General features: G+C 47.5%; 3 protein-coding genes across 3 annotated transcripts; 1 reads left to right on the top strand and 2 right to left on the bottom strand.

Annotated features, from left to right (window-relative positions):
* Nucleotides 1-3: 3 nt before the first annotated feature.
* On the bottom strand, nt 4-3,165 carry LOC112875628 (GDSL esterase/lipase At3g48460). The gene is made up of 2 exons (XM_025939552.1): nt 2,466-3,165; nt 4-682 (listed from the first exon to the last, which is right to left on the bottom strand). The coding sequence occupies exons 1-2, from the start codon at nt 3,120-3,122 to the stop codon at nt 164-166; spliced, it is 1,176 nt and encodes a 391-aa protein (XP_025795337.1). The 5' UTR covers nt 3,123-3,165; the 3' UTR covers nt 4-163.
* A 6,979-nt stretch (nt 3,166-10,144) lies between these two features.
* LOC112874953 lies at nt 10,145-10,637 on the top strand. Its single transcript, XM_025938578.1, has one exon. The coding sequence runs from the start codon at nt 10,155-10,157 to the stop codon at nt 10,524-10,526; it is 372 nt and encodes a 123-aa protein (XP_025794363.1). The 5' UTR covers nt 10,145-10,154; the 3' UTR covers nt 10,527-10,637.
* Nucleotides 10,638-10,781: 144 nt separating this feature from the next.
* On the bottom strand, nt 10,782-19,270 carry LOC112874952 (ALBINO3-like protein 1, chloroplastic). The gene is made up of 12 exons (XM_025938577.1): nt 18,800-19,270; nt 17,077-17,187; nt 15,947-16,021; nt 15,356-15,416; nt 15,080-15,153; nt 14,874-14,978; nt 14,126-14,233; nt 13,319-13,422; nt 12,133-12,351; nt 11,624-11,768; nt 11,449-11,541; nt 10,782-11,325 (listed from the first exon to the last, which is right to left on the bottom strand). The coding sequence occupies exons 1-12, from the start codon at nt 19,085-19,087 to the stop codon at nt 11,233-11,235; spliced, it is 1,476 nt and encodes a 491-aa protein (XP_025794362.1). The 5' UTR covers nt 19,088-19,270; the 3' UTR covers nt 10,782-11,232.
* Nucleotides 19,271-19,385: the final 115 nt, after the last annotated feature.

The following is a 19,385-nucleotide window of genomic DNA, read 5'->3' as shown; positions in this document are numbered from 1 at the left end:
GCATTGCATGAACCATACATACTCGTTATTAGAAATCTTTTCAGTTCATCATCACAGCTTCAATTGTGCCTGAGAAATGGCAGTTGTTCAAGATCAAGATGGCATGTGTTTTGTCACAACTAAATTGCAATTCTGCTGACCCTAGCTAGCATCTAGCAAGCGGTCACGGCTTGCCCTGGGCTTTCCTGGCCAGAAGATCGCTGAATGACGGGCGGCAGTAGCCGTCGCCGCCCTGGAAGAACTTGCCGGCGACGACCTTGTACATGGCCTCCGTCATGTGGACGCCGTCCCAGTTGATGTACTTGGCCGGCTGCGCGCAGGCCGTGTTAACCGCCGGCGAGCCGCAGGTGGCGAAGAGGTCGAAGTTGTAGGCGCCGCCGCCGGAGCCGCAGCAGGTCCGGAAGGGCTCCGTGAAGCCGTACCTGGAGGGGCTCCGCATGACGGCGAGGTGCGCGGCGTAGTAGTCGGCGTAGGCGATGACGGCGTCCGGGTGCTTCTGCCGGAGCTGGTGGAGGGCGGCGAGGAGGCGGCGGTTGTGCGCGTAGCTCTGTTGGTTGACGGAGGCGACGCAGCTGACGTTGTCGCGGTCCTCGGCGCGCGCCAGCGTCATGGCCATCGACAGGCAGCCCGTGAGCGGCAGACCCTGCACGATCAGGTACTTGGCGCCTCGCTCCAGCAATCCCTGCGTTTTTGTTTGTTTTTGCAAACCCAAGATGAAGAATTCATGTTTCATCCAGGTCAATTCAATGCAATCTCTACTGCTACTATTATTATTATTATTGAAAGAATACTGCTACATGTATTGTTCTAATACAAACAATGCAGATGTTTTGCTGACATCGTTAACTAGTACTATATGCGCATCATGGAGTATTGTTAACTGAAACTGATAGGGTAAAATATATGTCAGATAGTTGTTGAGAAAATAAAAGGATGATATTGAGAGTGGTCAATGCGTGGTGTCATGTCTGTCCGGCCACTGCTCGACAAAGCAAGCATGGATCCAGAAATTCAGATGAGGTACTGCACTGGCCTAGCTTCTGGCAGTGGTAGTAGGAGGACAAGGGGACAGCGCACTAAATAGCAGGGCCTCATAAAATCTGGCTGGTGCCACAGTCAGTAATGAAGGCTGGGGCCTTGTTTAGATCGCAAGTTTGTACAACAGTTGGAACTTTTTGCTACTGTAGCACTTTTGTTTGTATTTGACAAATTTTATCTAATTATGGACTAACTAGGCTTAAAAGATTCGTCTCGTGATGTACAATTAAACTGTGTAATTAGTTATTTTTTTTACATATATTTACTGCTCCATGCATATGTTCCAAAATTGATGTGATGGAAAGAAAGTGTAAAAATTTGGAATTTGGAAGCGATCTAAACGGGGCCTCGATGCAGAAACCGCAGGGCCTCATCAAATCGACCGTTCTTGTACTGTTCGCTCTTGGCCATGGCTCCAGCCTCCAAGCTGCAAGGTAGGCTGATCGATCACTACACCACAATCCACATGCATGTTTTAGCTACTCACTCAGGTACCCCGTACTCCCAGTATACATGCATGTTTAGCATCAGTCTATGGAGTAGCTAGATTAGCATGAAGAGAGCCTGGCATCTGACTCAGCCTACCTAATTTAGCAAGTATGTAGTACAGGCTTAATACGAGAAGGATGACATGACTCTACTATCAACAGCAACAGCAAGAGACCCTTCTCCTCCTCCTCCTCCTCCTCCTCCTATCTGTGTGTGCAAGTAAGCTGCAGGGCCCTAGCTGAGCTGACCTGAGCTGAGCTGCTTGCTACTCCATGTAGCAAGTGCAGATAGGAAGAAGCAGGTAGATAGGCCCAGTGCCCATTCCTTCTAGAAACTAGCCGCAAATACAAATGGAGGCCAGGCCGGCACAGTGGATTGGGCAGTAGATTGGAAATTAAATCAAATCTGAGCAAAATTAATGCCCCGGTGACCGGCCGGTGAAATGAAACCAAATCAAGTGTTCTGACATGGCCGGACAGCGCGAGATGGGATCGGATCAGGCGTACGTCGTTAATGCCCACACCAACCGCAAATCCGAGTACACTCCTACAGTCCTACTACGTTGGCTTGGATCTCTCCCACTGATGATGACACCGACCGTTCTAACAAGACCTTAATACTTTACTTGATGAACTAAGCTCAATCCATTGACACTGGCTAATCTTGAATTTCTATAGTTACTAAGCTTGAATTTCTAGAGTTGCATTAGGACGTGTGATAAGCACGTACTACGGTGCTGTGCTTTCATTGGCAGGCGATGTTTCTGTCGACAGCGAGATGTCTGTGGTGACTTCATCAATTTCGAGAATTTGCCGTCTCAATCTTCGAAGATGCTTATAATTGCGTTTCTGAGGTGAGTGTGCGTATACGTTACGAGTATCTTAGTTGTACTTTAGAGTTAAAAAACTAATAAATGAGGACGACGATGACGTGCATACCTCGACGAAGGTGGTTACCCTCTGAACGGCCATGGTGCGGATGAGCTTGGGTGGGATGGTGTCGCGGGCGACGACGGTGTAGGCGTAGTCGTTGGCGCCGATCTCGCCCACCCAGAAGAGCGCGTCGCCGACCTTGTTGGTCTTGCCCTTGCCGGCGGCGGCGCGGAGGTGCGCGTCGAACCAGCCCAGCTGCGTCATGATGGACTGCGGCGTGATGTCGAAGCTGAGGTTGTTCTTGGCGAAGAAGTCGTGCTCGATGGCCGTGGCGCCGGCCACCGCGAAGTTGACGCCCACTTCTTGCGCGCTGGTGTTGGAGGCGGCGGCGGAGAGGTAGGGCGGGAGGAAGGAGGGGAGCTTGAGCGCCTCCGCCAGGAAGTCGACGACGAGGCGGCCGTCGGAGTAGCGGTTGGTGGAGCGGTGGAAGAAGGTGGCGCCGTATGGCGGGCTGGACACGTAGCCGAACGAGTAGGGCCCCGTCGTCGAGTGCGTGTTCCCCGTGTCCGTGAACGAGTCGCCGAACGCGTACACCGTCCGGAACGGCGATGCTGCTGGTGGGGCTGCGGCGGCCGGAGCAGCCGCCGCCGTTCCCGCCACCACGATGGCAAGCGCGAGAGGGAGGAGGAGGAGGAGACGACGGCTGGTGGCCCTGGTCGCCATGCCTATCGAGCCCGTCCCACGGCGGCCGGTCGGCGCTGCGCAAAGCTTGTCACTAGCGAAGTGATGCGTGGTAGACTGGTAGCTTTGTTTTATAGTAGCTCTGGAAGCCAGCCGCGCGCGCTGTGAGATTGAGAAAATGGAAGCAGAAACTGTGAACGCGGCATGCTCGTCCTCCCAGAGTCGTCACTCGATCGTCAGTAGGGAGGGTCCCGGATGGCCGGCCGGCCGTGCGGCATGCATTGATTCCGTGTGCAGAAAATTTGGTGGCCGTGTTAATTAGTTTCACCAATCCAGGATTGAATTGTATACTAATACTATACGAGGATCGTCACCCGTCTTCTTCCCAGATCTGGATTCATACAATCCTTTAGCCACTGCGCGCTTCTCGTTTCATCGCCTTGCTCATACAAGTCCCGCACATGCATGGCAATAATCCACAACTTCTTCGCCCCTAAAAAAAGCGATAACAGTTATTGGATCATACTGCACAAATTAAATCAACACTCGACGGAATTTACTGAAACAACTCAACAAAATATAAAAGCACCCGTTACGAAATTTTATGAGGCTCTCCTCACGTTCATCTCTCCCTCTCTCACCCAAAAATTAAAAAAGGAAACTAATCAGAAGAGTTAAGCCGAAGCTGGAGCAGAGGCCTCAACTTGGGCCAGGGCAGCAGATCGAGCCAAGGTGGCTACGGGCAGCGTAGGAAATCTGGACATATATTTGACGTCTAGGATCGGTGCAGAATAGCGGCGCTCCCAGTGGTACATATCATTGATTGGGCGCCTATGCTGCTGCCCATCCCGCTGCGGGTAGTAGCCACCATTGCCAACACGCTCCTGAATCTGTCAATATTATCATCCTCTTGTTGTTGTTGCTGGTACCCGCCATTGCCCCTGATGTACCCATCACGACGGCCAGGGCTAGAGTAGTTGCTCCTTGGAACGCCGTTGCCTCCGCCATCGTAGGCATCCTTGCGCACCATTGTTGTTTTGGACGGCACCGTCCTAGTCATAAGAGACACGTCTTGGTGGTCTGAATCCAAGATTTTGGCGGGGAATGGTAACCTAAATATAGTTGTTAAAATTTAGATTCCGCACATCAAGTTGGCACTGAACTATAATATTTTAAAAAATTCTTACACCTTCTTAGATTTAGCATCTTTGCAGCAGCCTCCTTTCCCTCTACCTCAGCTTTTTCTTCCTTCTTGTTAGCCTCCTTAACCTTGGGCTGAGCCTTTTCTACCCTCATGATAGCTTCATCATCATTCAGCTTCTTTTTCTCCAGCATCTGCAAGCCTTTAAATTCTTCAGCAGTGACCTTTCTCAACTAAGTTTTTGAGGCCTCCGAGGACTTCTTTTTCTCCTCACGCATCCTCTCACACTCAGCAAGAGTCTGATCAAATTATGAAGGTCAGCAAATACAAGTAAGAACTACTAAAATCTTGACTATTCAGTGAGGCACTATTCAACGAAGCAGTACCTTTTTCTCTTCTTCTAGTGGTTGCTTATCATCCTGTATCTTTAAACCATCTACCTCAGAATCTTGCTTCTTGTCCGTTGTTAGGCTATCTCCAGCGGGCTTCGGTAAAATCTCCTGTTCTGTAAATTTGAAGGATACTGTAGCGCCTCTTCCCCTCCAACGCTATCCGCTATCGCATACTCTAAAATGGGGGAGGAGCGCTGCGTCCCGCACAGAGGAAGGGGCGAGCAGCGTCCTCCATCCCGGTGCTACTGCCACGCGGCGGGAGGCGGGAGCAGGGGCGGCGGGCGCGGAGGAGCGGAGGGCGGAGCGGCGGGCCGGAGGGCGGAGCGGCGGCGGGCGGCGGGCGGCGGGCCGCGGAGGAGCGGCGGCGGGCGCGGAGGGCGGAGCGGCGGCGGGCACGGGAGGGTGGAGGGCGGCGGGGAAGGGCGGAGGGCGGCGGGGAAGGGCGGAGCGGCGGCGGGCGGCGGGCGGCGGGGCGCGGAGGAGCGGCGGCGGGCGCGGAGGGCGGAGCGGCGGCGGGCGCGGGAGGGCGGAGGGCGGCCGGCGCGGAGGGCAGCGGGCGCGGGAGGGCGGAGGGGCGGCGGGCGCGGAGGGCGGCAGGCGCGGAGGAGCAGGGGGCGGCGGGCGCGGAGGAGGCGGGGGCGCGGGGCCGGAGGGGAAGGGCGCGGCGGGGCAGGGGCGGAAGGGGCGGCGGGGCGGCGGAGGCGGAGGGCCGGAGGGGCGCGGAGGGGAAGGGGCGGCGGGGCGGCGGGCCGGAGGGGAAGGGCGCGGCGGGCCGGAGGGGAAGGGCGCGGCGGGGAAGGGCGGCGGGCCGGAGGGGAAGGGCGCGGCGGGCCGGAGGGGAAGGGCGCGGCGGGGAAGGGCGGCGGGGAAGGGCGCGGCGAGGCCGCGGGGAAAGGCGGCGGGGAAGGGCGCGGCGGGGGCGCGGGGCCGGAGGGGAAGGGCGCGGCCGGAGGGGAAGGGCGCGGCGGGGAAGGGCGCGGCCGGAGGGGAAGGGCGCGGCGGGGGCGGAGGGCGGCGGGGCAGGGGAGGCAGAGGGGCGCGGGAGGAGGGGCGGCTGGGAAATGGCAGTTGGAGGAAGTATAGAAAAAAATTGAGATTGTGGGGTATAGAGGATAGAAATAGAGGATATTGTTGGAGTTAAATTTGATGTAGAGTATGAAGTTGATTTGAAGGAAAAGGATAGAGGATGAGATTTAGAGGACATCGCTGGAGATAGCCTTAGGACCATCTTGAGCAGCACCCCTGGCAATAAAGCATAACAATGATAAGTTTCTGATAAAAAAAATATTACATGGACGTAGGGAGATATCTAGAGTAGAGAATTTGTACAATAGAAAATTGGAACTTACCCAACAGATTTATCTGATTCAGAAGCGGCGGCATTATCAGCATTGATATCCTTCTTCATCCTAGGGTAGCCCTAACGGTTCTCATGCCTCTTACCATTGCTATAGTTGTCATGACCTCTCTCAACCTGCCTCTCATCCTGTCCATATGAGTAGTGCTCACCACCATCACCCACCCGGTTGTTACCCCCAAAGTTGCCAGTATCATTATTGTTGTAGACATTGTTTTTAACTTTGTCATAATTGCTGCCAGAATCTGCATTTGCAAAATCGGAATTATTGCATTTCTTCCTCTCATCATCCTCTAAAAGAATGTTATGCTCCATATAAAAAGTTTTTCTTTAAGGCACCAATATGGTTTCATCCATCCTTAGTTTCCTCTACTCATGCCTCAGTCTCCTTTGCTCCTCAAACAACTCCTTGATATGGCCTTCCTTTCTTTCCTTCTCCTTCAATTTTGTGTCCTCATCCCTTAGTTTTATTAGAACCTCCCTCAACCTTGTCAGCTCTTGCTGATATTTTCTTACACCTGCATCGAACTTGCATGGCGGGGTGAGATGCGAACCAAAACGCACATGAAAACTAAGCATGTTATAAATTAATAGTCACAAAAGATTATGATTACCATGACATAACAAAATCAATCTACCAATCAATAATAGTGGTATAAAGGAACTGAGGATAACAATCGACACAGACGACAAGAATGCATCAAACGAATACTATACCATATAGAAATACAATACCATATAGAAGAAGATTTAATCGAACAAGATCGGCATCAGGAATTATATAACTGACTAAATAGTAAATTATAAAGAATCATATGATCAGACAACATCATTGGCGGACCCAGACCCCGCTGGGCACCTCCCGGGCTCCTGGTCAGCTGAAGTGCACACCTGCAATGCTCCTCCAATATGGTCAATGACAGCTGGGCAAGGGGCGCAAAGCACACATGTGCCCGTGAGCTGATGCATGGATGAGTACATGTGCAGGCGAGCTGCAAGTAATTTAGTTTCAGGGGCACGATCCTCCATCTAACACAAAGCTCTAATCACCAGCGCGACCTAACGAAGCAAAGGGCAGCCGGGCAGGCACCACTTCACATCTGCAGACTGCAGCATCTGGACTCCAACAAATAGATCACTTAATTCATTGCTTTTCTCAAATCTCATTAGAGCTGGACCCAAGACAACTTGATGTTGCTACACTGAACGTCTGAACGTGAACTATTCTGGGATGGTCTCAGAACATTAAAGCTCGGAAAATACAGCAGCCTCGTACCCATAAGGTTGCACAGTGTCTCCTTTGTTGATATACTATTGGATTTTTTATGGCAAATTGTTGGCTCTTAATTTATTTTAGTGTTGTAGTGACCAGTGAGACAGTTGTGATATCTCCTTTTCCTAATATACGCATATTCACATATATACTAAACATGATTCGTCGGTTCCAGAATTGGCCGGCAGCTAAACCTACTCGAAGTGTGTATCGTGCGTCGTAATCGGATGTGGCCTAACCCTGGTTCAGGCAATCGTGCCCTAGTCCAGTCGGGGGCTAGTCTGATGTATTGCTTGAGCCCAGGTGCTCGTGAGAATTGGGGAGTTACAGGCTTTCAACGGGAGATATGGTGCATTGTCTGCTAGTCGAAGATGTCCTTTGCGCGGCTAACTCTCCCTTCTATAGCCAAAAAGGTTGGTGGAGGAAGAGTTCTTAGCCCCGTCGGTTGGGGTCGCAACTCTTTCGATCGGGTCCGCCAACTCTGTTAGTCGGAGTTCTCTGTCGTCCACCGTCCAAATCCTGCATCGTGGAGTGGCTGTCCGGTCTTGTCCCTGTTGTATCGTACTCCGTTGGTCGGGGGGTGAGCCCGTGCCAATAGGTACGGCACGACAGTCACGCCACGTTCCTGGCACCACGCCTTGTCACTCCGTCGTGATGGAGGCGTGCCCGCCGTGTTACGATGATGTTGCACCATGCCCCTTCGCGAGGACGGGAAGGTAGGATAGTAGCAGCTTGCTGCCACAACAGAGGAGACTGTGACCCCGTAGAGGGAGTGGTTGGGCATATACGACAAGTTGACCTCGAGGCTCATCCTTATCCTCCGCACCTGCTCCTGGGGCCCGCTGGTATGCCGGGCCTAGTCTCCTGACCAGCCTGCCGGTCGGGGAGGTGGGGACGTGCAAGGCGGAGGCCAGTCGGAGTTCTCGGTTGGAGTTTTGGTACGGACCCAGCCTCCGATCGTTCGTACAGTCGGGGATATGGGCCTTAGTCATCCTGACCGTGCTGTCAATTGGAGTTGTGGACCGAGGCGGCAAAGATGAAGTTGTCGCCTCGTGCAAACGGATGCTTGTCCCAGGCACAATCTTAGGCCGGTCAACAAGAAATGAGCCTGCTGAGGACCCGGATCCCTGAACCCGTCATGATTGTAATTCCAAAATTATCAAGAAACTGCCAGCATGCATGTCTATATTAATAATCACTATGTTATCAATTGTTATGTTCGTCCATCCTCTAACAAATTTCTGGATCCGCCACAGGACAACATGATATCACGCACGGGTTAAGAAATGGATCGAATATATAAGAAATTGAACGACAAATTGAAAAACGGATCTACACTAATTTCAACCAGAACATACAAGATCGCATCAACCAACAAGCCAGCCAGCACGAGCGATCATCTAATTCTAATATAAATATGTAAGATTAGGGGGATAGGACGATAGGGAAGGGATCGATCCGTACCATTGTCGTGCTGCAGCTTGATGAAATAGGAGTACTTGGACTTGCCGTGAGCGGCCGGCTCGACGGGATCGGCGGTGTCGACGAGCTTAGCGGCGGCGGCCTCGATCATCTTCTTGCCGACGACGGCGGAGACCGCGGCCTCCCTGGACTCGCCGTCCGCGAGCTCCAGCAGATCAAAATTGTAGGTGGCCATCGTTACTAGCTAGCTAAACCCTCGCAGCCCTACTCGGGAAGGCGGCGCGCGTCGACTCGGGAAAGCGGGGCGCTCCTTCTGGACCGATCGGTGGTGCGCTTCTTCGTTCGCCGATGGTGGAGAGATATATGGCCCGGACCCGGGACGCGGCTCTACGTTGCATCGCTCGCGTCCGGCTCGGACGGAGCGCCGAATCCGCGTCGATTTCCTTGGCCCGATTGATCGCGTCACGTAACGTACGGCACCGAGTCCGAGTCGGGTACCAGTTCCTGCATGCGGCCGTTGCTGATTTGGATCGGCGCCCTCGTCATCCCTCCTAAACTTCACCTGTCAGAAAACACCAAGTTAATAATCCATCTACCATGTTTGGAAACCAAAACATAGTCGTCGTCGTTTCTGTCAGTGTCTGGTCTGGCATTTCCAGTTTGCCACACATAATCGTGCTGATGAGTTCCAAACAGTGGTGCTAGGAGACAAGCACACTAGAAAGGATAATAACCAAGAATCAAACTTATTAGCATTTGATAATCATTTCCCAGGTAATCAAAAGGTCAAGTGTAATGACCGCTGTTATTTGAAAAAGATAATCAGATTTTATAAACTTTTATTATAGTAAGAATCAAAATTATTAGCATTTGAATGCATGTAACATTGTACTAATAACAGGGAGTACAATGCCTCTGCTGTCCATCAATTAGTGCTACTGTTAAAGTTTGTGGCGACCCTATTCTATTTAATTTGTTTGTCTAGACATGGTTGATTATTACTTATTAGGGTGCATTTAAATAGGATCATAAATGAGGGAGGAAATGGTTCATAGAGAAGAAGAAGAAGAATGAAAACTGCATAGAGTCATTGCGTGGCATTTTCCCAAGAAATTATACCGGAGGGTTGATACACTAGATAGAAAAATTATTGGGAAAGAAATTGGATCCAAATATGAAATAGCAGCAAACCGACGAAATCGGTCGCTGACCAGTGACCAGCCTCCCAACCTGGGCGACTTCCGTGGGACCCGCGTAGCCAGTGTCCCATCCCGCGGCCAACGTCGCGGGTCGAAGTCAAACGGAGAACCGCCAACACCGCGCTCCCGCCAAGTTCTCTCCCTCGCTGCATGTCTGCATGTGTGTGTGTGGCCATCTCCCTCATACATATACAGTCGATCGCCCTCGCATTGCCGATTCTTAACTTGCAGCTGCTCGTAGAGATAATAACGGAAGATTTATTGCTCAGCGATCCTTCCTCCTCCGGGCCATGGCCGCGCACCGGGAGCTGCTGCTGCTCCTCCTCGCCGCCGCGGTCATCGCGGCCCTGGCCGCCGTCGCGTCCGCCGACGACGCCAAGCCGACCATCCTGACCCCCGTGGCGCAGACCCCGCTGGGCTCCTTCGACGGCGACACGCCGGCCTCCGACGACGACTCCGTGGACGACGACGACGACGCCGCGCCCGTCGGCGCGCCCACCGGCGCCACCATGACCGAGCCCAAGCCCGAGCTCATCTCCCCGCCCGGCACCGAGGCTACAGCTGGCGGCGCCGCCGCCAGCGGCGCGCCCGCCGACCTCGGGGTGCTGGCGGCCCGCGTGGGCGCCGTCGCGGCGGTCGCCGCAGGAGTCTTCGCCTTCTGATCGATCGAGGCACTCTCCGGAGCGATTGGAGATTGATTTCATTTTATGCATGCGTTGTGATGGGTTGCTGGGACTGGGAATGAGCAAAGCCGACACCCTCTGCGTGTCTAGATGATCACGACGACAAGCTTGAGCACTGCAAAATTTACATGTCCAGTTTCTTTGATTTGATATATGTATAACTATTTTTTTTCTTTCTCAACTCCGAGACAAGCGAAAATTCGCATTAGAAGCATCAGATTATATTAGAGCATATGCTTCTGAAGACAAAATGCTGGTGTATCCGTATTGTTTTGTCAGACATCACCATGCATTCCAAAATTATTGTCACGAGGTATACTGCTAGCTAAGTAAAATATCAGCCGCTTGTACGGTCAAAAATCAGGCGAGGATGGAAGATACATATTTACAGCTACCATACATCCATCCCAGCTGGAGAACGTAGACAGCTTCACATAATCTACACCTTCAAATTCTAGAAAAGAAAGAGCCTAGCGCTAGATCGTGGTTTCAAACAATTTAGCCTCCCGGTATCTCCTTGTGATACTCGACTCTCCTGCAGCTGTGAAACTATTGCTCACTATCTCAAACTAAACTGGACGATGAATTCAGAACAGCGTGTGGAAGAAGCAGATCTGCTTGTGCCGGCGGTTTTCAGAGAGCGTATCATAGCAGTAGAATGGCTAGAGGTGCCTACATGCATTCGCTACACCGCATCATTTCCATTCTCTTGGTCCGTCAATTTGTGGCTGTCTGATGAGGTAGGTTTGCTTACTGAGGAATGACCGTCAGGTGCTTCCTGAAATTCATAGACAGCCAAACAGGCATATTAATAATCATGTTAGCCTTTTGATGGATGCTCATAACAGCGTGTTTTGATTTTCATACTGGAACAAACATGTTAACAGAAAGAGCTCCATACCTTATCTGAGTTTCCATTCAGAATCTTTTCATTTCTACTATGGTTAAGTCCACCATTATTATTAGCTACGACTGATCCATTTTCATGAGGTTCCTGTTTAATATATGTTATCAACAGTCAAAGGACTTCTGCTGCTGGAATAAACCATATACCAAGCAACCAAACAAACCTGTACCTGTTCATCTTTGTTGTCTCCAGAAGACGCGTCCAAATTTTGTGCTCCATCAAGGACTCTAGATTCAGTGCTTGACTGTTCTGATTGCGTTGCTTGTCCCAGAACCTCTTTTCTCCTCGACTCTTCCTCCTTTAGTTTCCTAAATCTGAACATAAAAATGCATAAGAAGAAATCACAAAATAATGTAGCATATTTTCAGGCTAAATGCAACATAACTTGTCCACTAATCCTTCAAAGGACGCAAGACCAAATTAGACTTGCGGCCAACTTCCTCCATCCTATCACTATTTGTTTTTTACTTTTACTTATCACAAAACATTGGATTCAGCATTTGGCAACGGTAAATGTATTTTCATTTCGTAAGAGCCCAATCAAATTGTATGCCAAGTGTTCATTGTTGTAATGAGGTCTGGGATCTGATAGTTTACTGACCATGACTTTAGTGCTGAGATAGCTTTCACCAACTTTTGAACATTCATAAGTGATCTTCAACAACTTTTGAACATTACCTTTCACCTCGTTGTGGCCCAGTTGCTTTCGGCTCTTGGCTGGGCTGGGGTTTACTAAGGTTAGGGAGGGGTTCATCCTGAACAGCAGCTTCATTCTTCCGAACATTAGCTGACTCTTCTCTTGAAAGTTTGTCAATGTATTCTTTGACAGGGTTTTTTGCACCTCCAAGCTTTTGAAGCCACACTTGTTGGGCAGTGCTGAGAATATTATTAGTAAGCCTGCAATAAATCTTTAAATTATAAATGCCATAACTAAATAATAAAAGTTAAGATGAAAACTAAACAGAAAACAAGCAACACTCAGTGAGACTTACATAAGTAGACACAGAATCAGAATATTTACAGTTAAAACAAGGTAAAAGGGTGAAAAACTTGCTTTTGAATATAGAGCATGCTAGATTCCAGACAAAACTAGCGTAGCAACATACTCAAGTTGAGGAATAATTTTCTAATAGTATGCCAACTCTCAGTATGTAGCGACTATACTCATAGATAATAATTAGCTGTATGGGCTTGTATGACAATCAATGGCTATATCTATCTTTGCGCTAAAGCAAATTTTAGAAGTATTTTACAGTCAAGCATCTTCCAACTTCTTAAGGCAATATTAAAAAATAGTAAGATTAATTGGAAGAACTGCATTAGTGGAACCTGGGAGCAACTGGAATAAACATAGGGCTACTGATTAAATGATAGAACTGCACTGGAGTCAGGAAGCAGTCAAAATAGGTCTAGGAGGTTGCTCATATATTGGTTAAAAGACATAATAATCTGCCTCAACACTTTCAGATAATAAATTTAAATAATACAGAAATGAAAACTTCACTAAGCTGATGAAATAAAAAGCAACAGCAAAGCATTGACAGTGTTTATTAACCATTGAGAACCGAGTAAGGTAGATCCTCCAGTTGAGGTCAACCACCCAGGCCCGAACCTGGGTGCTCGCAGGTGGTGTGAAGACCTCCCTTAAAAGGTTTGGTACCCCTCTCTTATGACAAAGCCTGGGCACCGTCTTCTCCACATGGTCAAGTTTTTTTTTTTCATTAACCATATATCACATTGTGATGACAGGCCAAGCTAGTAAGGCCACAGGCAATGACACGCAGTACAAGACATGCTGATTCCATCACCTGGACTTTTGAACATTTTTAAATAAATAGCAGCTCAAATTAAGATATACTCTTACCAGTATAGACTTAGTCCAGAAGGCACAGAAAGAGCAAAATAACCAATTAGCAATGGCAAGAACTTTGTAACAGCTTGAGCACCTTGTTGGCTAGGATCATTGCTCTGCAAAACATAATATGCCAAACAGTATGTTAGGAATTTGAAAATTTTGGAACTCCATGGGCTACTGCCTACTGACGTATACTTGCGTCGGACATCAAATAAAGATCAGCCCTCAATATTCGTGCTTTCTCAATTCCGCAATTCTCTTCCTTGAATAGTTAGAAGAAAAAAATTACTGCAATACAGATACTTAATAATGTGTTTGGTTTGAGAAATCAACCAATATAGGATGGGGCAGTTCATCATCCTACAGATCTTAGTGGGATCACACTGTTCCTTGAACTAATCATGCTTGTGAGGGATGAGATGGTGATGAATTCACCATTCCACTCCTCAAACCAAACAAGGTGGTTTGATCCGGATCTAGGATAGACAATCCATCAATCATGCCACTCTACTAAACACTCCATAAGGTGAAACGAGCTGACAAAGGCAAGCTATCTGATCTTTGGAAGAATCATGTGTGGTTGAACTGAAGTTGTTAAGCCAACTCATATACATCATATGGTTATTCATTAGCAGGTTTGCTAGTTCACATACAAGGAACATTGCCCATACTCTTTATCATGTAAGTTAAGGCATAATCATGACAATTATCAATTTTTAATAACAAATCTTCATATGAATATTGAAGACGAGACGAATATGCGCTTAAAATAGTAGCTTCAGTGATTAAACATGTTCAAAAGTTGGTAAAACTAACCTTTGGTGGCTGCATTACTTGAGCAGATATGTATTGTGAAATGACAAGAAGAACTGGCAAGACAAGGTATGCCAAAGTGTCCGACCAGCCAAGAGGTGGATGGCCGTCCTACAATATCATCAATTTAACTTATGTCAGAAATATAAAATAGACCCCGCATTCCCCAAAACAGTGTCGACTATCATTTTCAAATGGTCTTATCCAAAGAAATACTTATAAGTCACCATAAGGCATAAGGCAGCATTAAAATCCTGTGCAACCATAGCTTAACTTCTACATTGGCGAATAAAGCTAAATTTATGGACAAACTCCTTGTTGTAGATCCCTCCAGTATTTATGGAAAACACATACACACAGATGCTGCATCATGCCAGCAGGTGCCCGCAGGAAACTGAAACTGGAGTCATGAATTTTATTTTTAGACACACAAGTACAAGAAAACCATCATATGTAAAGTTGTAAACTTCTCTGCAGAACAAATCGATCTTGATGGAAGTAAACAATTGAGCATGGGATCACAGAGAATTCAATGTGATCCTTAACAAATATAAACTGCATGGGTAAGTCAGTGTAGCTCCACTAGTTAGTTGCATTAGGCTGCTGTTACCAAAAGGCCTTAAAAAAAATAAGCTGCACGAGTCAGTGCAGCACTGCAGCTCTAATAATTCTGCTGAACTGTGCTGCTGTATACAAAAAAGGAACAAATCCGATGCTATGGGACATCAAGTTATTCATGCTCAGAGCTTACCGTAAATGGAAAAAGCCAGGATATTCCCTGGCCATTTTGTCGAGCAGCAATTGTTGTAGGACCAGCCAAAGAAGGTATCCAAAAAAAGCCTTCAGTCAGAAGTCCCTTTTTTAATGAAGACACAAGCACATCAGGTAATGTGAATGTTTACTGTTCAATACTATAATGAATAATGACAGACAGAATGGATGTTTCAGCATATCAACCTCATTAGCTACATTTGAGAGAGCTCTGTATAGACCAATCCAAACTGGTATTGTCACGAGCGTAGGCAAGCATCCTATTGCAGGAAAATACCAAAGGGAAGTATACATGAATAACTAACAGAAGAACTTATTCACATAAGGATGCAAAGCAGAAGAGGCAGCAATAGACAGAGACAATCTGGACCCAAATGACCAGACACTTCTATCAAGACTTGCTATGGATTGAGGAGCATCCACTCATAGTAAAAACAAAAAGTATGATGATTCAGAGCTAACCTGCAAGTGGGTCAACACCAGATAACTTGTATAAACGAGCAGTTTCAAGCTGTATCCTTTCCTGGTAGAACAAATAAAAGATTAACAAAGCAATTGTAACTCCAGTTGAAGTTTAAATCCATTTTGTAGCCTAAAATGCACTTTGGAAAACAGATGCACTCTGTCTAATAAACTGCTCAAATGAAATCTGCACTTTGCTGTACCTCATGGACAAAATTACCCCTGTTTATTGATGTCATAATGAACTTTGGAATCAGCTAACAATACATCAAAGATTTAATATTTTAATCATGATGGTTTCTTAAAAAACATCATAACAGCTCTGTGAGGAAAAAATTAATCAAGACAATAAAACTCGACCTTACACTTGATAAGGACCTCAATTTACAGTATATGATATTTCTACTGTTGGTAATAAAATGACTGTGAGGTTTACCCTCACTGCAGTACAGTACAACATTAAAGAATCCAAGGTAAGAATATATGCAGCGGTCAAACATAAGAAACTATGCAGCAATCTAGCATATATTATGCTATAACAGATCAATATATTTGCCAAGGAAAAACAGATCATATGTGAAATATAATCACCTGATCACCAGCATATCGTTCTTGAATGGCCTTCACTTGAGGTTGCAGTGACCTCATTGCAAGTGCAGACTCAACCTATAATAAAATGCCATAATGTGCTAGTTTCAGTATTGGGTATTAAATGAACATCTATAGCATATGCACTATTTTTAGCAGAAGGTAACACATCTGACAAACTTGAGGGCACATCTAAGCAATGTCCAGATATTTGAAAGTTCTCTTGCAAGGATCTTCAAATGAGAAATATAATTGAAGCACCTAAATAAGTGCCACAGGACTAAAAGAATGTAATTTCATACAGAAAGATTGATACTAAAAAACCATGAGTGCAATGTCCGTGTAAATAATAAAGGAAGACAAATAATGCCTAGACAGAAAAAGTTATCAATGACCAGTAAACTTTACCCCACATTATGCAATCCCCCACCCACCCACAAAAAGGGTGTAGCATTAGGTGATATGTGCATAATTTGCAGAGAGGCATATAAATAAATAAATGCAATATTGCAGCTGATTAGGTTTCCAAGAGAAAAAAGATACAGCTGATTCGAAGTGTATATTTTTAATTTTATATCATTTATTGGTAGTAGGTAATGCTTGAATGCCAAATTTAACCGGACCCAATCTCCATAATTGTTCCTGAATCAGAGAGCACAAAATTCTCCCCACAAGGAAAAACATGTGTTTCACATTTCTCTAACTACAGTTCCGGCATTAAAGTTTCTTCCGCAAAGCGCTGCTTCAAAGGATGAAGTCATGCATTAATTACTGGATGAGGTGGTCCAGCAAGGAATCATCATTTTCCATAATATCCTTGAAGATACAGCCAGTGGATAGAAGAAAGAAAATACTGTCACGGTGCCACATACATAGGACATGTCATTTAATCAAGTATCGATAAATATCTCAATCAATTTTGTTGAGCTGCAGTTGAGCAGAAGTACGCTAAGAGTAAATTAATCATGCCCAGAAAAAAAAAAGTACCCTTCACCATCTTACTTGAATAGCATTTATGGAAACCTACATTTCAACTATATCACAATGTATTCTGACTGTATACTCTCGCTGTGGTCTAGGGTATTTTTTTTAACCTGACTGTAGAAACATAGCAATATAGCATAGAGATTTACCTGCTTCTTTGTAAGAGGAAATGTAGCAGCCTTAACAAGAACAGTGAGGAGAATTATTGCAAAACCATATGAATAGGGAACATGGAGAGCTGATAGACCATCTTTGAGAACCTGTTAATGGGAAAAATTTATCACCTGAATGTGTTGAAGCATGATATACACTCTAAACATATAAGACGAGGGTGCAGACTGAGAATAAGGAAAACCATAAGATGTGCACAAATGAACAATACACATAATAATAATTATCAATAGTCCAGAGTCAATTATATGATCATGTGACAAACATGCAGGAAAATAGGATGGAAAAACTGGTTCTCTTCTTCTCTTTCTCAGCGTTAGCGAAAAGTACTCCTTATGTTTCTTTTATAGGAAGATTAGGATTTGAAAGGGTCAGCCTTTGGAAGCATATGCATGTTTAGTGCACAAAATTTGTATCGATAGATTAATTTTCCATGAATCTTTTAATATGATATTGGTACCAATAAAGTTAAACAGAGGGAGTAAACTTTCATCTTCCATATCTAACATCTTGTATGAATTGGGAGTTACAGCAGCAAAACATGGGCATTTCCGTTCTCAATAGTCAAAAAGAAGCATGAATGGATAAACTATTGTGCACTTAAAGCACACTAATCAGTAACTTTTGCAATTAATCGAACACTAATTATTGCATGCGGTCATTTCCTTCCATCAAAAACCTGATTGAGCCCTTCAGCCTAGCAGCGCCTTTAGGCTTTGACTACTCAATCTCAACTAATGAGCTTCGGGCAGGGTGTCAGGGAAGTTTTTTTTTTCACATGTGAAATGTTAGTGAAACTTTAGCCGTTAAGCGGCTGGAAGAAACAAGTTAGTTCTTATAAATCCCTGTAGTCCCTCAAGTATGGCAGCAATTACACATATCAGTATCAACACTGTGTGCCTGCAGGAGTTCAGGTCTAAATCAGAGTTATTGAACTAGTGATGGTAACTTGTCTTCATAGCAAAATATATAGGTAGCAGTTGGCACAATCATTGGAACAACAAAACCTTGGCTAAATAGCTTTACGAAAAATTCAAATTATTTAGTTATAAATTTGAATAGGCTACGAAGTGATAAGGCATGGCAAATTGTGTCTTCCCGTTAAGGTATGTGAAGAAGTTGTTCAGTGGGATGCAGACTCTTGCAGAGTTAGTGGCTTCCTTGGTGTTTAATCCCACGACCCTTCATCTCAACCAAGTGCCACCAAAGGGTCAGCACTCTCTAAAACGTCCCGCTATATTTATATAAAAAAGTTACTAATGATTGAGCTGCCTAAGGTGGGTGCTCAGAAAGCTAATGAATCTCATTCCTCCCGCGACCTCGCCACATTAACTATTTCGGAGCATGTTCAGAAAGTGCGTCGCTCCTTTGCAACAACACGAGAATGCCTCGAAATAAATTCCGCGGTGCAACGCTCCCCAGGCAACACAGCAATCTAAGCAAGTGGTTGATTCCAGCTAACATTCCTACACTTTGCGCCATACCACTTTCAGCGCAAAAATGGGGGGTCACCGCCACCGCCTCACCGGACAGCTGCGCGAAATCCCAAAACAGAAGACAGAAGACAGAAGACGCGTCGACTGTCCACACACGGCAAGGGAAGCAACCCACGCAACCGCGGCATAAACCCCAGTACCCAATTGAGCCGGGACAGGCAAGCACGGAACCGCAGGCTGGCAGGAGGGAAGGCAGGAGGCGCACCTTGAGCACGGTCTCCATGGAGTTGGTGATGCCTGAGAGCCAGTCCCCGGCGGCCTCCTCCGCCTCCGGGGCCGCGGCGACGGCGGCGTCCGCGACGGTGTAGAGGAGCGCCTCGACGCGGCCGAGCATCTCGCCGGCGTCGGCTGGGCCGAGCGCGGCGACGGGTCGGAGGCGGAGGCGGCGGAAGCCGAGGCGGGGAGAGGCAGCGGAGGGGCCCCGCGACGAGGGCGGGGCTAGGGCTAGGGTTTGGGGGCAGCCCAGGAGGTGGAGGTGAGAGGGCGCGGCCATTGGAATTTGGAGGAGCAGGAGGCGGGGGTGGTGGTGGTCGGAGATTGGGAAGGCCGCGGCGGGCGGTAGCGCAGAGCAAGCGAGTCGAGCAGGCGGCCCCAACACAAGCGAAGCGAAGCGACGCTAGACTTGTAGTAGGAGGCAGCCAGGCAGGAGCAGACGCCGCTGGAGGCGAAGCGACGCGGAGTGGAGGACTCGGTAGAGTGTGGGGGAGCAGCGTTTCGATACGGAATGCAAGTCACGCGTGCCTTCCTACGCGCCCGCCGCTATAACGCACGTGGGCCGGTCCTGGGCATCA

The sequence above is a fragment of the Panicum hallii genome, chromosome 9, assembly GCF_002211085.1.
Source record: "Panicum hallii strain FIL2 chromosome 9, PHallii_v3.1, whole genome shotgun sequence".
NCBI lineage: Eukaryota > Viridiplantae > Streptophyta > Magnoliopsida > Poales > Poaceae > Panicum > Panicum hallii.
Note: the sequence above shows the minus strand (reverse complement) of the source record. Positions and strands in the feature narration are given on the sequence as shown.

Coding starts and splice junctions, on each gene's coding strand:
- LOC112875628 (XM_025939552.1), bottom strand. CDS start 3,122: ATGGCGACCAGGGCCACCAGCCGTCGTCTCCTCCTCCTCCTCCCTCTC. Junction 683..2,465: donor GGGTAACCACCTTCGTCGAG/GTATGCACGTCA, acceptor ACAAAAACGCAG/GGATTGCTGGAGCGAGGCGC.
- LOC112874953 (XM_025938578.1), top strand. CDS start 10,155: ATGGCCGCGCACCGGGAGCTGCTGCTGCTCCTCCTCGCCGCCGCGGTC.
- LOC112874952 (XM_025938577.1), bottom strand. CDS start 19,087: ATGGCCGCGCCCTCTCACCTCCACCTCCTGGGCTGCCCCCAAACCCTA. Junction 15,154..15,355: donor TGGTGTTGACCCACTTGCAG/GTTAGCTCTGAA, acceptor TTCCTGCAATAG/GATGCTTGCCTACGCTCGTG. Junction 11,326..11,448: donor TGAATGGAAACTCAGATAAG/GTATGGAGCTCT, acceptor TATGAATTTCAG/GAAGCACCTGACGGTCATTC.